Source organism: Electrophorus electricus, chromosome 10 (assembly GCF_013358815.1).
Source record: "Electrophorus electricus isolate fEleEle1 chromosome 10, fEleEle1.pri, whole genome shotgun sequence".
NCBI classification, from domain to species: domain Eukaryota; kingdom Metazoa; phylum Chordata; class Actinopteri; order Gymnotiformes; family Gymnotidae; genus Electrophorus; species Electrophorus electricus.
Genome location: NC_049544.1, coordinates 9464541 through 9489134, shown reverse-complemented (window position 1 = coordinate 9489134; position 24594 = coordinate 9464541). Strand labels below are relative to the sequence as shown.

Sequence of the window (24594 nt, the reverse complement as noted above, 5' to 3'; positions counted from 1 at the left end):
ATGTTTTAAATAATACTAAATAATGTCTTAAATTATAATATTAAGCTTACTTTCAAACAAAGTTGTTATGCATCTCTCCATTTAACATTACGTTAATTATGTTTTTTGCTACACTAACAGCAGCAGAGTAGACAGGTATTTCTTAGTCCTGGTCTTGGAGTACCCCTGCCCTGCTCCAGCACATCCATCTTAACCCCACGAAGGGCTTGTTAATTGAGTCAGGTGTATTAGAGCACAGGGAGCTCTCACATGCTCAGGCAAGGCTACTCTAGCACCAGAACTGAGAAACACTGAAGTAGATTTTATACATCTCTTATAATCTGCTGTTAACAAGCACATGGATATCTAACCTTTTGATTACAGTCACTATAGTGTTTTAAGGTGTATTGTCTTTTATTTGATTTGTTTCTTTGTTTGCAAAACTTTATAACATATCAGGAGGCAATATTGCACTGAAATACACCATTTCGATCAGTCAGCAGTAAATAAACTAAAGAAAATAGAGATGGTCTCTTGTTTGTAAACTTTTAAGCTAATTTCCTAAATTTCTTAGGGTGCAAATGAATGAAATTTGTATTAAATGACATTAGATTTTTTGCATTCAGATGTTTTCACTAACTCAATTTCATAACAGCATGTGGTGCGTTTCATCAATTACAGTCCATATCTTCACAAATACGTATACCCACAACAGATGCTTTTGGTTAAAAGCTTCATTAGATGTTTTCCTCCTTTGTTTTATATCTTTCTCTTAATTCTAAGTTTTGTTTCAGTTTCCCATTGTGTAAATTGTATGAATTGAATGGAAGTTTTAAAAATGGGTATTTAAAAATGTATCAAGCTGTAACAGATTTGGGAATGAAAATATTTTCAATGCCACAGACATTCAATGAGCTTTTCAGCGCCCAGAAAACAGAAGCAGATATCCTGAGTATCGTCTCTAAAGCAGAGGAGTTTGAGCAAGTGAAGGTAAGATGTCACCTTGTATAGCTTGTACATGGCGTGCCATTGTTGGGGATATGGATTTGACAGGGGTCAAACACTCATTCATACCTTGCACACTGGGGGCATGTGTAGCTTGCAGTATTGATGCTACTGGGGGCATGCGTAGTGTGCAGTGTTAGTTTCACTGGGGGCATGTGTAGTGTGCAGTGTTAGTTTCACTGGGGGCATGTGTAGTGGGCAGTGTTGGTGTCACTGCAGGCATGTGTATTGTGCAGTGCTGATTTCACAATCTTGTGCCATGTCTAGGTGCGAGATGAGGAACTGGAAGAGCTGGAGCAGTTGCTGTGTAACTTTTGTCAGCTGCAGGCTGCTGGAGGTGTGGAGAATGGTTATGGGAAGATCAACATCCTGCTGCAGACATACATCAGCCGTGGCGAAGTGGACAGCTTCTCACTCGTTTCTGATCTCGCTTATGTGGCTCAGGTGAGAGAGAGAGAGAGAGAGAGACACACACACTCACACATACAATATCGGGGGACAAAAATGGCATTTCAGGTTTTTACCATGGGCAGATGCTGTTTCACAAAACTTTCCAACAAACATGTATGCTTAAATTTCATGTTAAATATGGAGTGTAACACTGTCAGTTGCCCATCCTGGATGTATTATTACTGGTTTAGAATAGTGTTAGTAATAATTATATCATGGCCTTCAACAAACATGTTTCTCTTTTATTAGCTCTTGCCTTTGTTTCTGTCTATGGGATCACTGGCTTTCATTAACTGTCACTGTGGATCTCACAAGAGTATCTTGCCCAGCTTGTTGCATTTATGTAAAACCAAAACTTGATAAGCCCGGATATGAATATTTTAGCCAGCCCATATTTCACAGTGACTGAGAGGCAAGAATCCTTTGTGGAGGGAGTCCACCCCCACTTCTCTTACCATTCTCTGCTGAACACATCTATCCTGAGCTCTCCTGCAGTAACCGCTTCCATGTGGCTGAATAGCTGAAATAGTTCAGGCAAATTCCCTCTTTGCTCCTAATTCGGCTGATTTCAGTCAAGCAGCCTGGGATCCAGCAGTGGCCATCACTGTGGAGAAAAACGGATCTGATTTTAAATCCAGACCAAGGCCTTCCCTGGCGCTACAGCTTACGATGACTCCCACAACAACACGACAGAGAGCGAGAGACAGACAGACAGACAGACAGACAGAGACAGATTTGACATACTCAATAGCTTTAGCAACTGTGAGAAAGTGAAGTTGTAAACTAAGCTCAAGCTCAGACTATGTTATAGGCTTTGGTGAGAATGAGGAGAACACACCTGACATGACCCTCAAAACCAATCACACAAGCTTCAGGATTCAAGCAAAATCAATGAAAAATACCATCCAGGGTTGTCTGATGTCTATGCTCTCATGTCATGTGAGTGCTTCAAATGGGATTGTGGTGACTGTCATACTCTGCTTCCACCAATAAGGCCGGATGATGGAACTTGGTGGCCCTTGTGGTCTATAAACCAGCAGCAGAACATCTGGACCAACAGGTGTCCAGCTCGAGACACACACACACACACACACAAAAGCAGCTGTGCTAGCAATGACAGTGAGAGCACATTCAGACCAATCAATCAGAGCAGTGACATCCATTACCTTTCTATCAGAATGCAGGGACACCTTATAGATCACATCCCTGTTGGACCTTATGGACTTACTATAAATCAGACTGTACCAGTTGAATGAGGAGCAGTTTAGCCTTTATGTATGTTAAAGACCCATTGCTTTTCACAAGCAGAATATAAAATTGTTGTGTGGGGAAAAAAAAGTACAGGAAAATCTGGGACCATTCTTTTAGTTTTTACTCATGTTATTTAATTTGGTTAGCCTGTGAATGTATTGACATGGCTGCATGCATGTGGGGTGTGTGTGTGTGTGTGTGTGTGTGTGTGTGTGTGTGTGTGTTTGTGTGTATGCGCGCAGAACGCTGCCCGCATCATGAGGGCTCTCTTCGAAATTGCTCTGAGGAAGCGTTGGCCAGCCATGACCTACCGTCTGCTCAACTTGTGTAAGGTGTTAGACAGGCGCCTGTGGGGCTGGGCCCACCCTCTGCGCCAGTTCACCATGCTGCCCAACACCGTGCTGGCCAGGCTGGAGGAGAAGAAGCTCACTCTGGACAAGCTAAAAGACATGCGCAAGGATGAGATTGGTCAGTATGCTGTTGCTCTCTCACCACACTTTGCTATACACTCAAAAATGCAAATACAAAATTATTTGGTGCCAAACTAAAATCTAGGAGTTCAGAGGAGTTCAGTGACTTATTGAAATAGTGATTTGATGAAACACTGAATCTATGTATTTACACAGGCCACATGTTGCACCATGTGAACATCGGACTGAAGGTGAAGCAGTGTGTCCACCAGATTCCTGCCATCCTGATGGAGGCCGCCATTCAGCCAATCACGCGCACTGTCCTGCGTGTGCGCCTCACCGTCACCCCTGACTTCAGGTGGAATGATCAGGTAACTATGGCAACCACTGCTGAGACATAAAATAATGGCTCCTTCATTTGTGGTTTATCTGTTGTATTTTGCAATAATGTAGCTGCACAACATGGCAGACATTTTTATCATTATTGGAAACTACATGCAGGTGCACAAATACACACGCGCACACATATCCGCAGCCTGGCTTAGAGCAGCTTAAGCAAGGCTTTATGTGTCCGTGTCTCCCCTGTATTTAAGAGCAGAGAGGCTTGACTGGCCCAAGTGTGGGAGCTATTGTTCTGTGAAGAGGGTGGAGGCAGGCAAGGCGCTGAGCCCCAGATGGACCCCGTGTGTCCTGCCTGGACTACAGTCTCACTCCAGCGCCTCACAGGCTCTCTTCCAGCTTGACGGCCAGCATCTGGCCCTTGGTGTTGCCCCCCACTCCTATCTCCCTCTCCTCAAAGACTCATCACACAGGGCTCATGCCTCTTTCCCTGTTAAAGCAAAGAGCCTGTGTTTCAGAGACATCTGTTATTTATGTCAACTGAGTTATTACACTATCAGGACTCAGTGTTTATTAACTGAAACACTGTTACTTATCTGTTTTTCTGGTATCTAGTCATAGCCCTGTTAAGTCATTGTCCTGGGTGAAGATATCCTGTTAAATTTTCTTCCTTTTTTCTTGCTTGCTGTCTGCTTGTTTTCTTGCTTTTAATTTCTCCCTTTCTTTCTTTTCTATTTCTGCTTTTAATTTCTCCCTTTCTTTCTTTTCTATTTCTGCTTTCTCTTGCTTTTTTTTTTTTTCTTATATTATTTCTCTTTCATTAGTCAGAACTGGACAGGGGTTGATATGCCGCAGTGGTATATCTACAGCATTGTAAACGCAGATTGAAGCAAACGGCGTGTGGGGCCGACCTGACCGGGAGGCAGGTCCGGACACTGCACTCGGCACCGGCTCCTGGCACATGTGTGAATCCCGCTGCAGCCACTCTGTTGCTTTTCGAAACATATACACTTCATTAAGCAACAGCTGCGCAGGACTCCTGTGCTCCTGCGAGTCCTGCCAGTCCCCCAAGCATCTTTCACACTCACCACCTTCCCATCTGACCCCACTCAGGCCTCTTTATGTTGCTGTCGTGGATCTTTCTGCATAATTCTCCTCTTGGGAGTTGGTTGGTTGTTAAATTGAAAGTGGATTTGTGTCATAATTTCCAAAGCAAGGATATGCTCTCTACTAAGACAGTCCCCCAAGATTAGCCTTCGTCCATATTTAATATATACTCTAAAAATAAATCAGATTGTTCAAATCTGGCGATCAACGATTCAAATTAAGCAATCTTGAACTTTCTAATTAATCAACATGACTTAAGTCCATCATGGAGTTCCGCTTTGCCCTATCAGTTTGTGTTTGGTCTGCATATGGTTTCCATGTTTTGGATGGCCTTTGCAGTCGCAGTATTGGGCCCAGTATAAATGGCCCATGAAAAGCAGGGAAGGATTAGGACCAGATTAGCGTGGAGATTGAGCCAGGTTCCGGATGGAATTAGAGGCCTCTCAAGGCGCCTCTGGGACAGGAAAGAAGGTGAATGTTTGCACGCTATTAACGGTGCATGCATGGCTCATGAGAGAGCTGTAGTAGGACAGCCAGAGTTTAGCAGTGATCCCAGCGCAAACGCAGTGCTGCAAACATCTTCACTCAAAGCAAGAACCATCACTCCGCATGGCATGTGCTGGCCATCCAGTTAGTGTATGCATTTTGACAAAGGGTTATAGTTCTTTCCAAATGGACACATCATCCTCAAGCTGATTGCAGTTTTGTGAGTCATGCCCACTTGTTGGGAAACTGATTGGTCTCAGGTCCCTATAAAACAAAGCATGCTGTCCTTGTTACCACCACCCTACCAGTTTATGACCTTCCATTTGTGTGCTTTACAGGTCCACGGCTCGGTCTCAGAGCCATGGTGGCTCTGGGTGGAGGACCCTGTCAACGACCATATCTACCATTCAGAGTACTTCCTCCTTCAGAAGAAGCAGGTAAGGATTGAGAACATTCTTCCCAGCCAGTGTGAGACAAGACAGTAGGGCTGTGAGATGTGAAACCTCAAGTGTATGTTTGGAAACCTTTTTTGTGAATTCGGTGAAACAAAAAGGTTTCAAAGGACAACTGAATCATGGCTCAGTCACACATTATAAGTTTAGTGTTGTATTGCATGGCCTGAGAATGATTATTCACTCTTGTATGCGAGCCAAATTATATGTAAATTACATTTAAATTCTCTCTCTCTCCCGCTCCCAGGTGGTGAGCGGGGAGCCACAGCAGGTGGTCTTCACCATCCCGATATTTGAGCCCATGCCTTCACAGTACTACATCCGCGCTGTGTCTGATCGCTGGCTGGGCTCCGAGGCCGTGTGCGTCATCAACTTCCAGCACCTCATCCTGCCCGAAAGACACCCCCCACACACAGGTGTGTGCATATAAATAGACATACACATAGTTTTAGTCAAGATCATCTTTGTTGAGTCCAAGACAAGTCCTAGACTATGACTAGCCAAGATTGAGTAAAGGCTGCATCTAAAGGGGGCTGAGACCAGGCCAAGACAGAGTCCAGACTAGTCAAACCTAGTCCTTTAAAAAAAAAAAAAGTTCTCTCTCAAGAGAACTCTTAATGTTTATCTGCTTCTATTTAAAATTTATTGGGCTTTTACATAAATCGTCACATAATTTCATAGTGATATGGATATGAGCATTTTGGTATGGATAGTGATAAGCATATGAGCATTTTGTATATAAGCATAAATTCTATCCTTATGGATATGAGCATAAATTATGATCATAAACCTGCAAAATCATCTGTGTAGGAAGTCCTCAAAAGTGACAAAGGTGGTAAATGTAATTGAAATTGTAATTGTAAAATGTAATTGTAATTCTTACTATTTAATGTAAAACATTCATCTTTTTACTCCCACTTATGTTCTTCCCTGTAAGTGCCTTTAATCAAGGCTCCACACTAACAGTTTACAATGGTGTCACTGGTGCTGTCAAGCAGTTGCCCCTCCCAAATCCCCCATACTAGCCCTTGTTGTTTGATGCCCCTCCCCATTTATTTATCACACAGCTGGGTACTAACTTGTCTTCACTCACATTTAAGCAAATACTAGGCCTCTAGCAATTTTTGTTTGCCTCATTCAAAGGGATGAAACTGCCACCATAAGAATGAGTTTACACCAATACTTCTGCTGCAGTTCACTACAAGCGGTTTAAATGTTGCCATGGCAACTCATAGGCTGGCAGGTGTACATTTATTAAGATATAGATTAATTAAAAGACAAGTATATATAAAATCAAACTTGGAAAGTCAAATGTTGATTGGGATGATCTGTTTCATAATCATAAAGATGAATTTGATGTTTTGGATGTTGTGCCAAGCACCTCTGAAATAGTCTTGTTGAAAAACTTTCATTTGTAATTCTTTTGAAGTGAAATAGTCATGAATTCTTTGTGGTTTGTAAAACCAAATTTTATGATGCCAGAATAAACGACATAGTTAACAAGTGTGCGTGCCTCAGCACCCCTAGTCTCCATGTGTTCGGTGCCCACTCTGAATGAATACATCCAATGCCTGCTCTGAATAAATCAACTATTAGTCATGTCTCTATCCAGTTGGCTAAATCAAATACAGATGTTGATTTGCTTTTGAGTAGCTGAAGTGCAAGTCAGTGCATGTTTGTGACTTTTAAAAGAAAGAAAATATAGATATGTCTTAAAGGGTAGCTGCTGTAGGTCAAGACCGGAGACTACATTTGGCGAGACCAGTGGCCAAGACAAGTACGAGTACACATAGTATTGAATCCAAGACAATAGAAAAAAAACATCCTGAGTCTGAGACAAGTCTACATCCTACACACCAGTATTTTTAAGCATTCTTTTTTTTAAGCATTTGTATTTTTAAGCATAAAGGTGCCCTTTATTTTACTGTTGTGACCTACGTACACTTATGTGTTGTGTTGATCTCCATAGAGCTCCTGGACCTGCAGCCGCTGCCTGTCACAGCACTGGGGAACAGGGAGTATGAGAGCCTATACAAGTTCACCCATTTCAACCCCATTCAGACACAGATCTTTCACACGCTCTACCACACCGACATGAACGTGCTGCTTGGAGCACCCACCGGCTCAGGGAAAACCATTGCTGCAGAGATGGCTATTTTCCGGGTGTTCAACAAGTACCCTACCTCTAAGGTCTGGGTCTCTGTTTGTTACTCCTGTTCTTGTACTATTGCCATCTGGATTTTATCCTTTTGACTGTATGCATTCTGTGTGTCTTGTATGCCTGTAGGTGGTGTACATTGCTCCTCTTAAAGCTCTGGTCAGAGAAAGGATTGAAGACTGGAAGATCAGGATTGAAGAAAAACTTGGGAGGAAGTGAGTAATAATAATGCAACCATGCCTCATGAAATTTGATAATAATACTATCCTATTCATTAATTCTTTTTCTCTTTCCCTCTCTCTCTCTCCCTCTCTCTATCTGTATAGAGTGGTTGAGCTGACGGGTGATGTAACTCCAGACATGCGGGCCATAGCACAGGCAGACCTGATCGTCACCACTCCAGAGAAGTGGGACGGAGTCAGTCGCAGCTGGCAGAACCGCAGCTATGTTCAGAAAGTGGCCATCCTCATCATCGACGAGATCCACCTTCTTGGTGCACACACATGCACAAACAATATACTTGACAAAATAATAATGCTTAAATAATAATAATAAATAATGTCTATGTTGCTCCAAGAATAAGCTACAAAAATCAAAGCGGTGTCTCACTGTACCTCTGTTTGCTTGCACAGGGGAGGATCGTGGGCCAGTGCTGGAGGTCATTGTGTCCAGGACCAATTTCATCTCCTCTCACACCTCCAAGGCTGTGCGAGTTGTTGGCCTCTCCACAGCACTGGCTAATGCCCGCGATCTGGCCGACTGGCTGGGCATTGGACAGGTGAAGTCCCCATAGCATCCAGCATGTATATCCAGATGCTGCCATTTAGCTCTGTCCACTTCTGACTGACTGATTCTGCTCATCTGGTCACCCGCAAAACTGCGAAGCTTCTCCTTACCTCAGAGTTTCTAAGTGGAAACATACAGTATCTGAATCATATTTTCTCAGCCACACACAATTATTAGTTTGTCCCTAATCAAGTTGCATAATGAATTCCTGCTAAAAGAATTATGCTCTTCTGTATGTGCTTTAGGTTCCCAGAAAGACTAGGTAATTTATTGGTGTTGTTCATGGAAAAACACATAATTGGATTCATTTTCCTTTGGTACTGCAAGGGCAGTCGCACAGTCATCCATCCATATATTCATGCAGTCGTTCTTGTCCTGCTTCCACCACAGACTGTGAGCATGTGCTTGTGTGCATTTCTAAATACTTGCTCTAGGGTCGTGCAGCATGACTCTAGCTGGGACAGGGCCGGCAGGGGCCGTTATGTAAACGTCGTTCCACCGTTACCGAGACGTCATGCTGGCAGACAGATAGGGGCGGGGGGCGGAGCGCAGAGACTCTCCATAAATCTGCCTGGTGCTGTTTGGGCTGGGGTGCGGCATTACCTGCCCAATCCATTATCCAGCCCTTTAAATATGTGCACACACGCACCCAGGCTTGTGCCACTTATGTGAGAGCAGGGCTCTGGGACAGGGGACAATGACTGGCTGTAATTACCCCCAGATGGGCCACACTGTCAGACACACAGCCAGCTGGTCTCTCCATTTCTCTTTTTCTCTCTTTCTCTCTCTGACTCTCTCCCTTTCTCTTTTTCAGGTGGGATTGTTTAATTTCCGCCCATCAGTTCGTCCAGTCCCGTTGGAGGTCCACATCCATGGTTTCCCTGGACAGCACTACTGTCCACGCATGGCCAGCATGAACAAGCCTGTCTTCCAAGGTACAGTACTGCCGTTCCTCCCACTGTAGTTGTAGGCTCCACCCTACGAGGAAAACACTGTGACAGGTTTGGTTAATTGAGATGGACGTTTTGTCCTGATGGCTGATGCTGTGATCTAATGTTGGACATGCTCTCTTCACTCCACTGCAGCTATCCGCAGCCATTCCCCTGCCAAGCCTGTCCTCATTTTTGTGTCATCTCGACGGCAGACACGTCTCACGGCGCTTGACCTGATTGCCTTTCTGGCTACAGAGGATGATCCTAAACAATGGCTGCATCAGGATGAGAGAGAGGTCAGCCTGCCTGTTCACCGTGTTCCATTATTGTATAAGAGCAATGATTCATTAAGATGGCATAAGTCGTTTTACCCATATCTGAAATCATGAGAATATTCAAGAAAGGCATCAAAGACAATAGCTATCAGTATGCCTGCTGAGAATGAAAACCCAGCCCCCCCAAGTGCTCCAAGCCTTTTAACTTTTTCAGCACAGCATTTCTTCCTTTGGCCACTATCTCTGCCCTCCATCCCTGATCTCCTGAGGTTAGATATGATTGAAGTTCCCGGTGTACTCCAAGCGAAGTGGTTTTACTGTGATTACAGAGTCAACTCAGACTGACATTAGCTGGGAAAAACTGGTGTCATGTCCCATTAAATTTCCTCTGCATACCTTCAGATCATTTCAAGATGTGAGCAAACAGATCTTTTGGGTTTCTGAGTACAAATGTATGCTAATGTTTTCATAGCACTCAATTACAGAGCTATTGGAAAAGCGTTGTGCTCTCGTATTAGCAATCAGCAACTTGCAATCAAAACATAAAAGCAGGTCTTTGTGGGTGATCATTTCTTTGATAGGTTGACTGCAGAATAACACACAATGTGCAGATATAAATACAGCAAATGCTGTCACAAGCACAGACTTACTAAGATGTAAAGTATATAATTGCATATTTACATTCTATACACATGTAAATGTTTTAAGCTACATCACATTCACTGTAGTCTGGACCCCTTTTCTCTCCTTTGAAGCCGCAGTGTCCCTTTCCAAAATAATAATTTAATTACCTATGGTTACATGTGTGTATGTGTCTAGATAATGCCATGATCCAGTGCAAATGTGAATAGTAAATAAGTTGCCCTTTATATGATTGTACTGAGACTTAACAGCATAACACCATCAAAGCATTTGTATGTGAATCTCTCTGCATCTAGACAAAGAAAGCTGGTGTATCTGTGATTGCTGTACTTCTGAATGCGGTCATCGACTCCTTATTCATTGTTTTTTTTTCTTCATTGGAATTTTTTCTTCCATAAAGCTTTGCAATTTGAAGGTGACCATATAAAGCACTAAAATAAAGCTGTAGTTGCACTCTCTCAGTGAATGAGTGTGCTTTGCAAATGCATTAACCACCATGTGACTGTGAGACAGTGAGAGGTGTGTGCATGTAAAGCCATAATGTATGGTGATAGACATGGAAATTATGCTGACTACATCAAGATGCTCACACCTTAGCCAACTTCTCAGGAGACAACTGGTTTTAAGTGGTGCTGTGGAGTGAAGTGTGTGTGTGTGTGTGTGTGTGTGTGTGTGTGTGTGTGTGTGTGTGTATGTGTGTGTGTTTGTGTACGCGTTTGAGTGTGTGTGTGAAAAAGCGCTATGAGCGGGCACGCGTATAGCTGCAAGGCGCAGTCGGGCTGTGTGTGTGTTCCAGTGATATATGCTGCTCCCCCTGCTGCTGTTCTTCACTGGGCCGTGGAGCAGCTGGAGTCCCTGCTGCTTGAGTGACAGGCCAGTGGTGCTAGCTGTGTGCTTCCCAGCAGGGGTCCCCCTGCCTCTTCCTCTACTGACTTGCCTGCTACCCTCTCCTCTCCTATCATCCCTCTGCTCATATCTATAGCTCTCATCTTTATTCTCTCCTTTCACTCTTTCTGTCTTATCACATACTTAGCTTTCATTATCACACAGACCTATTCATGTGTAGTATTACGTTAATGGTTAATGTCAGTAATATCATAATTTATGAATACTGTGTTTGTTAATGTGTGGTCTTACCTTTTGTACCAAGTAGCACAGTTCAGTATCACATTGCAAGGTATCATGAATTATTCATAACGTCTGGAGTTACAGGTTTGGTAACATAATTACAGAGGTTAACTTGCGGAGACATCTCATGGGCACACAGTGAACACATTTACTGGAAATGCAAGTGTTTCAAAACATATGAGGACAGAAGCTATGAAGTAGGTTTCACAAAAGTCTGTTTAACATTTTCTCCACTGGCACATTTGTAATCTCAGTGCTTAGGGGGGAATGAAAGTGAAGACTCAAATTAAAATGACAAACTGATGAGCTCTAAGATTACCTCTTGGGTTAAAACTTATTGATGAAATAAAAGAACCTTATCTGACAGTCAGAGTCACAAGTTGGTCTGTTTTCTGAAGGTTTCCTGCAGTGGTGTCATCCTAGCAAGATTTGTTGCATAATTTAGAACTGCTTTTTCTAAAATATTTTTTAAGTTTCTGCATGAACCAGCTTCATCAGTGAAAGCTGTTATATTGCTCTGATATAGCAATATAGGTGTTTTCACGCATACATGTCCTTCCTCACCCACTGTCTCCTTTTCTTTTCTTTTTTTCTCCTGTTCTCTAGAAGTACTGGTTAATATTTACTAATATGCTGACTACTAACAAATTATCCACAAATCTTTTTTCTTATTTTTTTTTCCCCCTTTTGCCCTTGTATGGAACAGATGACAGACATCATTGGCACAGTAAGGGACTCAAATCTGAAGCTGACTTTGGCATTTGGCATCGGCATGCACCACGCTGGTCTGCATGAGAGAGACAGGAAGACCGTGGAAGAACTGTTTGTCAACTGCAAAATTCAGGTACAAGGCTCCTCCGTACTGCTCCTGTCAATCATGTGAAAATGTATTGAGTTAAAATGTAGGTAGCTGTCTGCCTGAACCTGAGCCATGTAACATTTTACAAAGATCAGATGTCCTGTGTTTGTTGGCCATTGATAATTTGTTGCTTTGGCAACTGTTATCTTAGGGTGACTCTTGTTCTCCTGGCTGCATCTTAAGGGTTATAAGGAGAATTTGATGGAGAAGATTCTGTCTGTTTGATCTGATCTCTTTTTTTTATCCTTAAGGTGCTAATTGCAACAAGCACACTGGCCTGGGGTGTGAACTTCCCTGCCCATCTGGTGATTGTGAAGGGTACTGAATACTATGATGGAAAGACCCACCGCTATGTGGATTACCCCATTACAGGTAACACTGGTGCTCATCCATGCGTGTATCTGTCTGTAATAAACAGCTGATTTAGATACGCTTTTTCATTGCTTCTGCAGATGTCCTTCAGATGATGGGCCGGGCAGGCAGACCACAATTTGATGACCAGGGCAAAGCAGTCATCCTGGTACATGATATCAAAAAAGACTTCTACAAGAAGTTCCTTTATGAGCCCTTCCCTGTAGAGTCCAGGTGAACTCTTGTTGCCCTCTGGCTGTGTGCAGTTGAATGAACCTTGAAACTTTTGAAGCATTCTGAAGCTTCACAAGCTCCTGTTGACCTTGCTTTATGCCTCCATCCTGCTGTAGCCTGCTCGGTGTACTTGCTGATCATTTGAACGCAGAGATAGCTGCAGGAACTATCACTTCAAAGCAAGATGCCATGGATTACATCACCTGGACCTACTTCTTCCGACGGCTGGTTATGAACCCCAGGTATGCACTGTGGTCAAGTCCATGTCACTGGCAGCTGCTACAATATCTTAGATTCTTTCGTTTGTATCCTCTGTTACAACACATTTGTTGTAATACTTGAGGCGTTACACAACTGTAGACCAAGTGCACCCTTAGACTTAGCTTTCCAAACCAATGGTCTTCTAATGGTTTATTACCTACACCTTGATCAATCTAACATTATTGCTCATCCTGTTAACAAAATGATGTCAAGAAAGCTGCAGGATGGTTAGTTCCATTTAAGACTGAACCCAACTGGAGTCTTACCTCTCTATATGGCTATGGAGAAGTCAAGCAATAACAACTCCAATGAGACAGTTGGTGACCATGTTAAAGAAGCACAGCTTTATAGTGAAGCCAATGTAATTGATAAAGACAGATTGGATGATTAATTGGCTAATTGCTGTAGCAGGTTCTCAGAGCTCAGCTGTGTGGTTAAAGCTCAGTGAATGGGGTGACAGACAGTGAACATTCTCCTCACACTGACTTATTACTCATTGTGTTGTCATGGCAACTTCCTGCTATTGCGCAGCCCACCCTATCACTCACTCTGACATCACAGACCATGATCTAAAACAGCACATGCCAAACTCTCTTTTCTTTCTTTCTTTCTTTCTTTCTTTCTCACAAACACACACAAACAAACTCATCCCTGGCTCTAGGGGTCATATAGGGCAGCATAGACATCTGCTATGAATTGAAGACGATGATTCCAGAACATTCCACAGTGCTGGCATTTGCATGCCTGTCATCCCACATTAAACATTTAGGCCCAACTCTGCCCTCACTGGTCTATGGAACACTAACGGGGGTCATGCTATAGCATAACAACATCAGTTGTATTCAACTCAGCCACTTCTGTTTAACTTCTTTAGAAGATCCTGTCATTATTTCTTTTTTTATGAACAGGCAGTTAAGGTAATGATAAGATCATCTACTTTTACTGCTAACTAAAGACTTCTGTACCCACAATGTATTTCTCGTATTTCTTTGTTGACTAGTTTTCTGAGTACAATAACTATTCCACAAGTAACAGTGTGAAAAATGGACAGAAGATTAAATGTGCTGTGTGAAAGGTGGCTGGCCTTGACCCAGCATTTTTTACATACTAAAATGTATTTCTAAGAAAGCTATTGCTTGCGCTTATTCTTTTATTATATACATTTTTGAGTGTATGCAGTGGAAATACACAGTCTCAGCACTCCAATGTGAAATCAGATTTAAATGTTGTCTCTTCAGGAATTCACTTTGACTTTAAAATCCTTTTGTCTAATTTGTCAGCTGAGCTGTAAGGTAGTGGATGGGCATGTGCTTGTACAGTAAGAGGCATGGAAACGAAGCAAACAAATTCATATAGAATGCCACAAATACTTTCCTAAAGTGCCATATATTTATAATAACCTTAACTGTGATATGTCACTGCTAGCAGAGTGTGTATGTGTGTGTGCACGTGTGTGTGTGTGTGTGTGTGTGCTCGAGCGTGTGTGTGGGTAGGAATACGATATTTGTGTGAGAGAGAACGGAAAGACATGTTCTCCATCCCTATCTATCTCTCTGACCAACGTGCTTGAGGCTTCAGTGTGCTGAACCGGTCACCTTGACACCGACCATCACTCATCAGCAGTGATTCAGTGGGCCGGGCAGCCCTGCATGCTCTCTCTCTGGCTAGGCCAGGCAAGCGAAGGCCCCCGGGGTCCCATAAAGAGCCCCGCTCAGCCGCTCAGCGCCATCAGGGGCCAAATGGGGATAATGATAATGGCAGTGGCTTAATCACATAGAGAGATGTTCACTAGGAACCCACACAGCCCAGGCTGAACGCTGCCTATCACTCATTTAGCTCTCACTGCACTACTCGCCATGGCCACCACACAGACATGACACTGAACAATAATTACCAGCCTTATTATTGTTAAACATCCATTTAATCTGGGGGCTGTTGTTCTAATGCTGGCTGACATGCCATTGTCTTACCTTAGGAGTGTGTTTTATGTATTGATTGCATTCTGTGTTTGGAGTACAAGAAGAAGCAAAGTGATTTGTGTGTCAGATTATATGTAATTTTAAAAAAAAGGGAAAATGCCTTGACTGGACCTGACCTGTAAATATTATGGTTCTGTGCACTGCATTAAAAATGGAAAAATCATAAACACTTTCATTTGTATACTACATAAAATGCTGAAACCGAAACAATAGCTTTCACTTACCTACAAGTATATAAAATCCGGGTATCTTTGTCCAGAATGAGAATGAAATATAGTATGAATTTAAAAAGAAACACATGCGCTTCTGTATTCCTAATTAACTTCTATTTTAAAGAAAAGGACATTCTGAAATTAAACTCTGAGGTTAGGTTTAGAAGTCATTTTAACAGCATTTGCAATGGATGATGGGTATTGGAATAATTGAATATGAATAATTAAATTGCATGTGATTTTAAGAATTATTTTTGGTCAGGTTTAGAATTAATCTTACAAATGTGTCCTGTTCAGGTAACTGCTTAAATTACATAACATGCATATTGTATATGACCTAGGTAAATAAGTCTACTAATACATGGGTGAGTGAGTGAGACAGACAATATAGACAGACATGCAGACTCACGCACAGTCTCTTACATGCTTGCTGTAAAATGAAGTGACTGGGTATGCTGCTGTGCTGCTCATGTGGTAGCTCTTACAGAGGTAAGAAAAACATGGAAGTGATTTCAGCACTGCTGTGTCAGCCAGCTAGTCTGAAAGCTGGTAGTCATTTTCCTATGAGAGAAACTTGCTTGTGTTAAATTGAATGCAAGTTGGGATAAAATTAGGTATTACCATGGTAATGTTTATTGACCCAGAAATCAATACGTCGTAGACGCAGACATCATACTATTTCATCCTGACATGTAACCATTATTTATGTTTGACAAGCACCATATTGTTTTGTTTTGTTGGTCTTTTTTTCCTGTTAGTTTTTTATTTATTTATTTATTTATTTATTTATTTATTTGCATACACTTCATGTTTGTTCTCCTCTGTCTTCAGCTACTACAATTTGGATGACGTAAGTCATGAGACTATAAACAAGTACCTCTCCAGTCTTGTGGAAAGAAGCCTTAGAGATCTGGAATGTTCCTACTGTATAGAAATACAAGAGGTATGTCTGTTAATAATAAAGCAATTTTAATTAATGCTTCACTGAGATTTGATAACTTGGCTAACACAATGAATAAAAGCCAGCAAAAACCATTCAACATAACCTAATTTCTGTAGTATATCATCTGCTCTTCATTTTTAATGATTTGGCATTTAGCATTAACAATTTTGAGGGATGTATTCCATTAGGTTGTTTTTATTATTATTCAGTGTCCTTGCTCATTGGGGATTCAGAGTAAAGCATGCACTCTGAGTCAGTGTTCTGTCTCGGGCCATGCCAATGGGTGGAAAAGCCTAACTAGGCCTAGAATTATGTGGTTTGCTTCAAAACACAGTTGATCAATAGCACAGATGTCTAAGTAAGTGGAACACTCAGTCTTGGTGGAAAAAAAAAATATTGAACATCTTTTTAACAGGTGCATTTTGCTGTGCACTGGTCTGCAGTAGCTCGAACTCATACCCAGCAGGGCAATATCCGGCTGCTCCAGCTATCATTTAGTGCCCAGCGCCTCTTTCTTCTCTCCCTTTATTAAAAGTTGCAGCACTCCTGGAGGAACTCAGGCGACGGTTCTGCTCACCAGGGATTTAATCCAGCAGCCCTGTGTATTTGATGTAAATCCCTAATCCACTGAGCCTCAGACCCCATGCTTGTTGGGTAACAAGTTTTTGCGTTCAACTCTAGGACGAGCGTGCCATCGAGCCTCTTACATATGGCCGCATCGCATCCTACTATTACCTGAAGCACCAGACCGTCGGCATGTTCAAGGAGAAGCTGAAGTCGGAGCTGTCTGCACATGAGCTGCTGTCCATCCTCACAGTAAGTGCACATGGCCTCACTGGAGACAGAGACTGATAGAGCCCCACCATCGGTCATCCTTCTGAGACTCCTACACCTCACACGCTGCTCCCCAGCACCACCCCCACCACAAACCCACCAGTGCACTCGCCAGCCAATGTATTCCCTGGCTAATGACTCTTTCCAGCACAACAGTCCTGATCTCAGTGAGGACCATAGGTGCAGCCAAGACACACACTTGCGCGCACGCACACACTCGGACACAGTTGCAGCTCTCCAGGCTAGTGTGAAAATTAGCACGTCTTTACTTTCGCCTCATTAGAGAGCTGCTTCCCTGTGCTCTGTGGGCCGTTCTCTTGGGGCTCTCGTCCTCTTCACTGATTGCTGACATAATTGGGACATAAAGCGCTTTCACACTTCAGCGGTGGCCAGTGACATCACATCTGTCTCACTTTACGCGCAAACAGACACACACACACACACACACACACACACAAATGCACACACATGCACACAAACACACTTGTAGTGGACGTCCCACTGAAAGAGGAAGTAAGCTACAGGCAAGCTGTCAGAGATCACTGCCAAACCTTTTTGGAAATTAAACCATCATCAATGTGTGATTTCATAGAGGGCACTTATTCCCCTGGCAGTGTGATGCATTAGTTGAGTTAGGAGGGGGAAAAGGGTTTCTGTGTTTGTAGAATGAGAACATGATTGAGCCTGTAGAACATTTTCAAGAGGGGTTTTCTTCTTCAGTGCATAATTGCAAGAGTTCCTGCCCAAGCTGGTTCATTTGAATTTGCAGCACATTTGCCCCTCATAGTGTCCACCTAATTCATGAAGTGTTGATTTCTTAGCACTGATTCCTCACTGCAAAATAAAGGCTGTCTAATAAAACCAACCTGCAGTATACCTTGTTCGTGTTATTGAACCAGTCAGGCTATATGAAGGCTATAATGTATGCAGTAAGTGATTTATTGGCAGTTATGGACATGAACTGTGTATGTGTTTGGCAGTCACAGCGGGAGAACACATGGTGCCGTGCTAATTATGGGTTGGGTTACAGGAACGGGTCACGTCTACCAATTAACATTCCTTCTACTTTATTATCCATCTATCTGTCCCTTAACATGTCCCTGTTTAAGTCTCCCACAGACTGGCTAACAAAAGCATGACATGCAGGAGATTGGACCGCTGCCAGCTCCCTCCCCCACCCCAGCCAGGGGTCTAGTCCCCTCAAACCACTCCCACTGTCAGATACACAAAGACCCAAAGCCCCTCAATGTCCCCTAATTACTGTGGCGTGGCCATAATGAGGCTCCCAGTCAATTGCCTTCTCCTACCCATTCTCTCTACAGTCTCTCTCTCTGTATTAGGCTGTCAGGTTACTCAGCCTCTCTTCCTACCTCCTCCCTCCGAATGACAGGGAATGCTTGTAGTGTTTAATGATGCCACTGATAGGCTGCTCAGATTTTCTTTAAAAGATGTGCTGTCCCACCAGCCCTCTCTCTCTTTCACATGTCAGAACTTAGCTGTAGAGTCAAACACACTCACTCAACCCCCTAAAGAGCTACAGCACCTCTCTCTGCATGGAAATGTCACCTGAGATGGAGGAGAGAGCACAGGAGCTCGCTGTCAGGGCCTGTTTACAGATCAACGCACTGCCCTGCCTTTGATCTCCTCTAGATCTGTATGCAGGCTCAATGCCCCCAGCAGATCCATCATGTAGTGATATGCTCTTTTGTTCTCCATTTTTCCACCATTCCTCACTTTCCCGGTTCTGAGGCGTTTAAGCACAACATGCCATCCCTGATGGATGGAGGAGGGGGAGTACAGAGCTGTGACTAATGTGTCCACTGCCTTCACTCACTAGCATTAACTAAAAAAAATCCTTACACAAAACCTCGTGCCTTCGCATATATGCCCTACAGCCATCAAGGAGTTCAACTAATGAAATTGTGTTCATTTTTACCAGTGATGGCAAATGCTTCTTAAAAGTGGCACATAAGGTTGTAAGTTTACATTATAAATAGTCATCCTAACAGCATTGTTTTACCATTTTCTTCCATTAGTGCTGTACCCATAGACAATAATTTTGGAGGTGAGGGAATTTTTTCTGGATGAAATACAGGCTGTGTATTTTGCTGTCTTAAACCTTGTCTAGGAAGGGCCAGGGAGGCATACATTTCACATTAGATGCAAAAGTGACTGCTAGAATACAAGCAGAGGCGAGCAGATGCTGAGCCTGCAGCTGTTCCTGCTGACACCGTCACCGACATAGCCTCAGTGTGTCCCTCCCTGCCCTCTGTGCTCAGGATGCGGAGGAGTATGCCGAGCTGCCCGTACGCCACAACGAGGACCAGATGAACAGCGAGCTGGCTCAGCGGCTCCCCCTGCAGCTTAACCCACACTCCTACGACAGTGCCCACACCAAGACCCACCTGCTGCTGCAGGCCCACTTCAGCCGTGCTCAGCTCCCCTGCAGCGATTACAGCACGGACACCAAGACCGTGCTGGACAACACCCTCCGTATCTGCCAGGTGTGTGGTTGTGGGTGGGTGTCTGTGTCTGTGTCAATGTTTGTGTCAGTTCACCAGATACGAGTGCTAGGTCTGCTTTCTATTGTTGCCATGCGGCTTGTGTATCTTCTTGGCATATGCACTGTAGTGTGGAGTGCATCCAAACCCTGCACGTTATACTGCAGCCTCCCTTCCATCATCTGGGGGCCTTTGTTGCCATCAAAGCGTTTTGCTTGCTTTCATACATCATAAAATCGATGCTCGGCCTGGGGACGGTGGAACTGAGCACATTTCCATGTGTCAGAAGAGATCCATCTTAGATGTTCCATTGAAAAAGAAAAAAAAAATTGCATTCCCCTTTCTGACCTAAGCCTCATTTTACCAGGGCTTCAGGTTAGTCTGTTGTTTCCTACTAGGCAAATGTAGATGGCACCTAATAGTGCATTCTGCACTCACACTGCAGGCCCAAAATCAGCTAAAAAAGGCACAGAAGAATCTAAAAAATATGTTTCAGACCTTTAGCACCAAATGTGAGAGAATTCGTATTTTTATGTTTACTTTTCACTATAACAATTGCTTGTACTCGATAGCTTGATAGCTTGTCTCATGATGAAAATATAATGCTAAACTACAGACATAAAAGAACAGCTTTAATTGCTGTAGACCAAATTACCTTTTATTATTATTTAGGTTTGTTAGAGGATTTATTTCTTCCTCAGCCACATGGATACTAATTGTCACCTCCTTCCCTATTAATATCCAGGCCTCTTGGTGAAGAGATAGTTATTCATGTGGCTGATTCATGACATTGTTAGTATTCCTGTGCCCAGAGGCCTATAAATACAGTGAAAGAGCAGACACTTACAGCACCTTGGAGAGAACACTGCATTTAACAGCCAGTTCCCTCCACACATCAAATGCACATTAAAACAACAGTGCAGCTCATTTCCTCCTCCTCCTGAAGCAAATGTGATTGCCTGTCACCAGCAGACACTGTATAAAGTATTGTTGTATTCACAGCTGGTTGGTTGGGTTTGTATGAGTGTGTGAAACAGTAGTGGAAATCTATATGCATTTGGATCATACCATGTAATCTGAAGAGATTTTTGTTACACCTCAATTGGTGTACTCCCATGGTCAGAATTCTCCTATATTTCACTGATTTTATGACCAATTTTGGCTCTTTTTCATCACGACCTTTTTAACAGTGATTTAATCAAGAGGAGAATTTCCTCGTGTTCATTGTTAAGTTACTACTCTAGATTTGCAGTCTGTTTGAGCTAGTCAGGTAAGGACTATTTCTTTTAATGCCTACATGTAGCTTTTTGACCTTACAGCAATGTCATTCAAGAACCTTTGAGCCCAGCTGAAGTTACATATACATGGCAAGATCTATAGTATCTTGCAGTCATACTGCAGTTGCCTAGATGGTTGTGGGGCAGCTGGAAATGTTTCAGTTAAAATTGGCTGATAGACCCTAACAAAAGGGTTGGCTTTTTCTGAGGTCTAAAGGTTGTCAAATTTTGTGTTTTCTGACATTCCTAAATGCGTGGTAGGGTCAGAACCATGATGTATTGTGTTGAAAGACCCCCACAAACTCTTGGCACACCACAGGCACACAAAAAACAACTTTCTCGAGCACTGCAATGGGCTGGTGCAAAACGGAGTTGTGGAGATTATATATTCTCATGTTGTTGTCGAACCTCTGGCTTTGTCATAAAAGCACTTAAAGCAAAGGCTAATCACACCAGTCCTCAGCTCTGAAACCACAGCCAGCCAAATAACCTGCTGATGATTGTTCATGCCTGATAGCATTATCTGGTTGTGATTGTCAATGCCTCCTCTGAGGATGTGCGTTGTAGCGATTGTTCATGCCAATATGCCAGCTCTGGGAATGGCTCTGGTGTAGGGATCTGTAAGCCATTGTCCATGCCTCTGTGTGTGTGTCTGGGAGTGATTGGCCATGCTTGTCCATGTGGTTACTTTTTTAGGTTCCCGCTGTGCCAGGTTGTAGCTCCTCTGCCAGCAGCTGCCTGTCTTCCCAGCATGTATCCAAGCTAGCCTTTCCTGGCAAACAGCTGAGCTAACTGTGGAGTGGTGTCTGTGGATTAACCAGAAAAGTCAACTCCATGATCCAGCCAATTTTATGTCAGCTAGTCTGGATAGATACGATTTTGTCTTTATTCCACTCTATGCATTTGTTTGCATTGTGTGCTCCCTCAGGAAGTAACATGTTGGTATTCTCAGTGAATACAAGAATAAACCAAGATAAACTGTGCAGCATCTACATGCCAAAAGTTAATTGTTTTTGTCTTTAAGTCACTAGAATTCTTTAAGCTTCTATAAATTAAATAGTTTAACAAACTGTTATGTAAAAGGGTTTTGTTTTGTTTTTTAAACAGCCTCCCCAAACCCTTGCAAATGTATATACATTACACATTTATGCAGACCGCATGCATATATATATACACATACGCATGTCTTTCAGTATTGGATTATCAGTGGCTTTGATAAGTGGCTCTCTGATGGATGGATAAATAATTCCTGTCATCTCTGAGCTAATGAGGTGCTTCATGGCTGTGCTAGTTCACCCAGCTCTGGAAACGCTGCATATTTTTGGTGGTTTCCTCCAGCGGCAGTGAGAGGAATTTTAGTGGACAGGTTAAGTGAAACTGCTTGTGTGATCATCTCTCTCCCATGTTTATTCTCCTTCTTTCTTTTGCTCTCTCTCACTCTGTCTCCCTCTCCCCTTCTCCATCCATACTTCTGAGGGGCTCCAATGCTATCACCCCATTGCTGTCATCAGTTTGCTCAAGCAGCTACTGTGAAATGTTAATCACAACTTTAATTTGTACTGCATTAGCATTTTGATTAACTCTCTGTGCTTGCTGCTGCACTCAAGGTGCTTTTTAGTCATAGTTACTGAGGAAATGACTTTTTGATTAATTAAGTTTGTTAGCGCAGCTGAGCTCAGCAAACTTTAACCTTATGTCGAGGACAAGAGGGAGTGGCAGATAGGAAAGAGTACAAAATATTGTTCTGAGTATTAAGTAATTGATTGATTGTATAAAGAACATTTTTGAAAAATCATTGATTGCATCAGATAGCTTGTGTAGAGTGTCAAATATTTATTTGATTTTAGCCTTTCCTAGCATTTCATCAGCCATGTAAAAGCTGTTTTTGTCATCTCTGCAGGCCATACTGGACGTGGTGGCAAATGAGGGATGGCTGGTGTCTGCTCTGAGTGTCTGTAACCTGGTGCAGATGGTTGTTCAGGCCAGATGGCTTCATGACTCCTCTCTGCTCACCATACCTCATATGGAGCAGCAGAACCTCTACCTATTCAGGTGCGTACAGCCCGGACAGGCTTTCAGACCACTCAGATCCTGAGCTGGCATTGTCACCTGTTCTTCTAAAGCCACATATTGAGACAGAAACCACAAATCTGTCAAATTCTTTTCAAAAGTTCTCCTATTTCTAGATAAAAGGGAACGTATTCATTTCGGTAATGTGTTACTTAGCACTAATTAATTGTACATACATTATTTAGGACCTTAAAATAAATTTGTTCAGTAGAGTGCATTGTCCTTTCCAAAAATGTATAATATGGGCAGAGTCACTAGACAGATTCCTCACTTTTCTATGGCCACATTATGCTTGAATATGGGAATTTGCTGTTATTTTTATTGTCTCAAGCCCACTTGCATCAGAGAGCAGGGAGTGGGTTCACTTCCTGTCAGCAGTGTGCTGAGGGGCGGGGTATGTCTCTCACCGCTGGTGCTTTGATTACAGCTCTGCGACATGGCGTAGCAACTAATCCCTTTACCATCTCTTATCAAACTCTGCAAACACCATTAGCATCGCTTATCAGCAGGCACTGTCCTCTGGACAGCCCCAAACCCAGTGCAGTGCAGCTTGTCTCTCACGCTCTCTCCTACATGCACGCTCACAGCATGGATAGCATTGGATTTTCTCTTACACACGTAATGCGTTTCAATGTGGCTGCCCCCTGCAGTGGAGTGTAATTTGGTAGAAATACAATAAAAATGGTAAGAGGAGGATCAGAGCAGGGAGGATCTCCCACCATGCTGAGACAGTAGGAAAAGGGGTGGGGCTTGACTTGTGCTTATAAATCTGGCAGAAAGACATGTCACATGACTGCCCTTTCCCCTTGCTATTGACAATAGGAGATGGAGCTCCAAAGGTGGGAGGGAAGGAAAAGGGGGCTATCAAGGCCCTATCGAAGGGCTTCCGGAGTTAATGGCAGCCTGTGATGGAAGAGAAGCGATCTTTACAGCCATGGTGAAGGAGGAGCTTCAGCCCCAGCAGATCTCACAGGTAAAATACCTTGCACACCTTGCAGGAGCAAAAGATGACGTTTTTATTCACGTTTTATCCAACGTTGAGAAGAGTCCTGTAATGAAGTGATTTTGCTGAGAGTGAATTGATGGATGGTGCCCTGAGCGATTATAGGGTTTTAGACAAAATATGATCCTCTCAATGCTGAGAAGAATTTAACAAATTGGAGTTATTTTTGGTCAATTCTGACAAACATATGCATTATAAAGTGCATTTACTCAGACACACACACACAGACAAATGTGATTTGCAGAAAGCAGCAGACGGGCATGGTGGTCTCAGGTAGCACCAGGATCCCCAATTACCTCCCAAATGAGAGGGTTTAGCGCTCCAATCTAAGTGCTAATTGCAGCGGTAATGAGAACGTCCGGGCACAGCGGCGAGCCCAGCGCCTTTTCCCCATCAGTATTCCGGCCACCCCCTCCTCTTTCCCCCACACCGACACAGCAGCCCCGGCCCTGCTAATTAAATAAGCACATGCGCCGCCGCGTCCTCGTCTGATTCGCGGAGGAAATGTAATCCTCGCATAAATAGCTTTGGCAGGGTGAATCTGGGCTGTTTTTTTTTTTTTTTCCTTTTCATGTGTCTAATACTGACAGAGCTGCCGCAACCAAGCCCCATCACTCCCCATCAGTCTGTCTCATACCAACATGCACATATTCTTAATGGTTTATTATAT

The 24594-nt window shown here is 43.1% G+C and overlaps 1 protein-coding gene across 2 annotated transcripts in view; it reads left to right on the top strand.

The window, feature by feature from the left end:
• The window catches only part of ascc3 (activating signal cointegrator 1 complex subunit 3), a 105161-nt gene that overhangs the window by 78689 nt on the left and 1878 nt on the right, over positions 1 to 24594 (top strand). For both annotated transcript variants that reach the window (XM_027015427.2, XM_027015437.2), the window contains 21 exons: positions 883 to 969; positions 1252 to 1428; positions 2928 to 3153; positions 3312 to 3466; positions 5366 to 5464; positions 5727 to 5895; positions 7449 to 7669; positions 7767 to 7852; positions 7964 to 8130; positions 8270 to 8415; positions 9238 to 9358; positions 9509 to 9651; positions 12107 to 12244; positions 12511 to 12631; positions 12712 to 12844; positions 12961 to 13086; positions 16128 to 16239; positions 16921 to 17055; positions 19353 to 19577; positions 22752 to 22903; positions 23744 to 23894. In XM_027015427.2, coding sequence (XP_026871228.2) covers positions 883 to 969; positions 1252 to 1428; positions 2928 to 3153; positions 3312 to 3466; positions 5366 to 5464; positions 5727 to 5895; positions 7449 to 7669; positions 7767 to 7852; positions 7964 to 8130; positions 8270 to 8415; positions 9238 to 9358; positions 9509 to 9651; positions 12107 to 12244; positions 12511 to 12631; positions 12712 to 12844; positions 12961 to 13086; positions 16128 to 16239; positions 16921 to 17055; positions 19353 to 19577; positions 22752 to 22903; positions 23744 to 23894 — 3090 coding nt within the window. The remainder of the gene's footprint in view (positions 1 to 882; positions 970 to 1251; positions 1429 to 2927; positions 3154 to 3311; positions 3467 to 5365; positions 5465 to 5726; positions 5896 to 7448; positions 7670 to 7766; positions 7853 to 7963; positions 8131 to 8269; positions 8416 to 9237; positions 9359 to 9508; positions 9652 to 12106; positions 12245 to 12510; positions 12632 to 12711; positions 12845 to 12960; positions 13087 to 16127; positions 16240 to 16920; positions 17056 to 19352; positions 19578 to 22751; positions 22904 to 23743; positions 23895 to 24594) is intronic.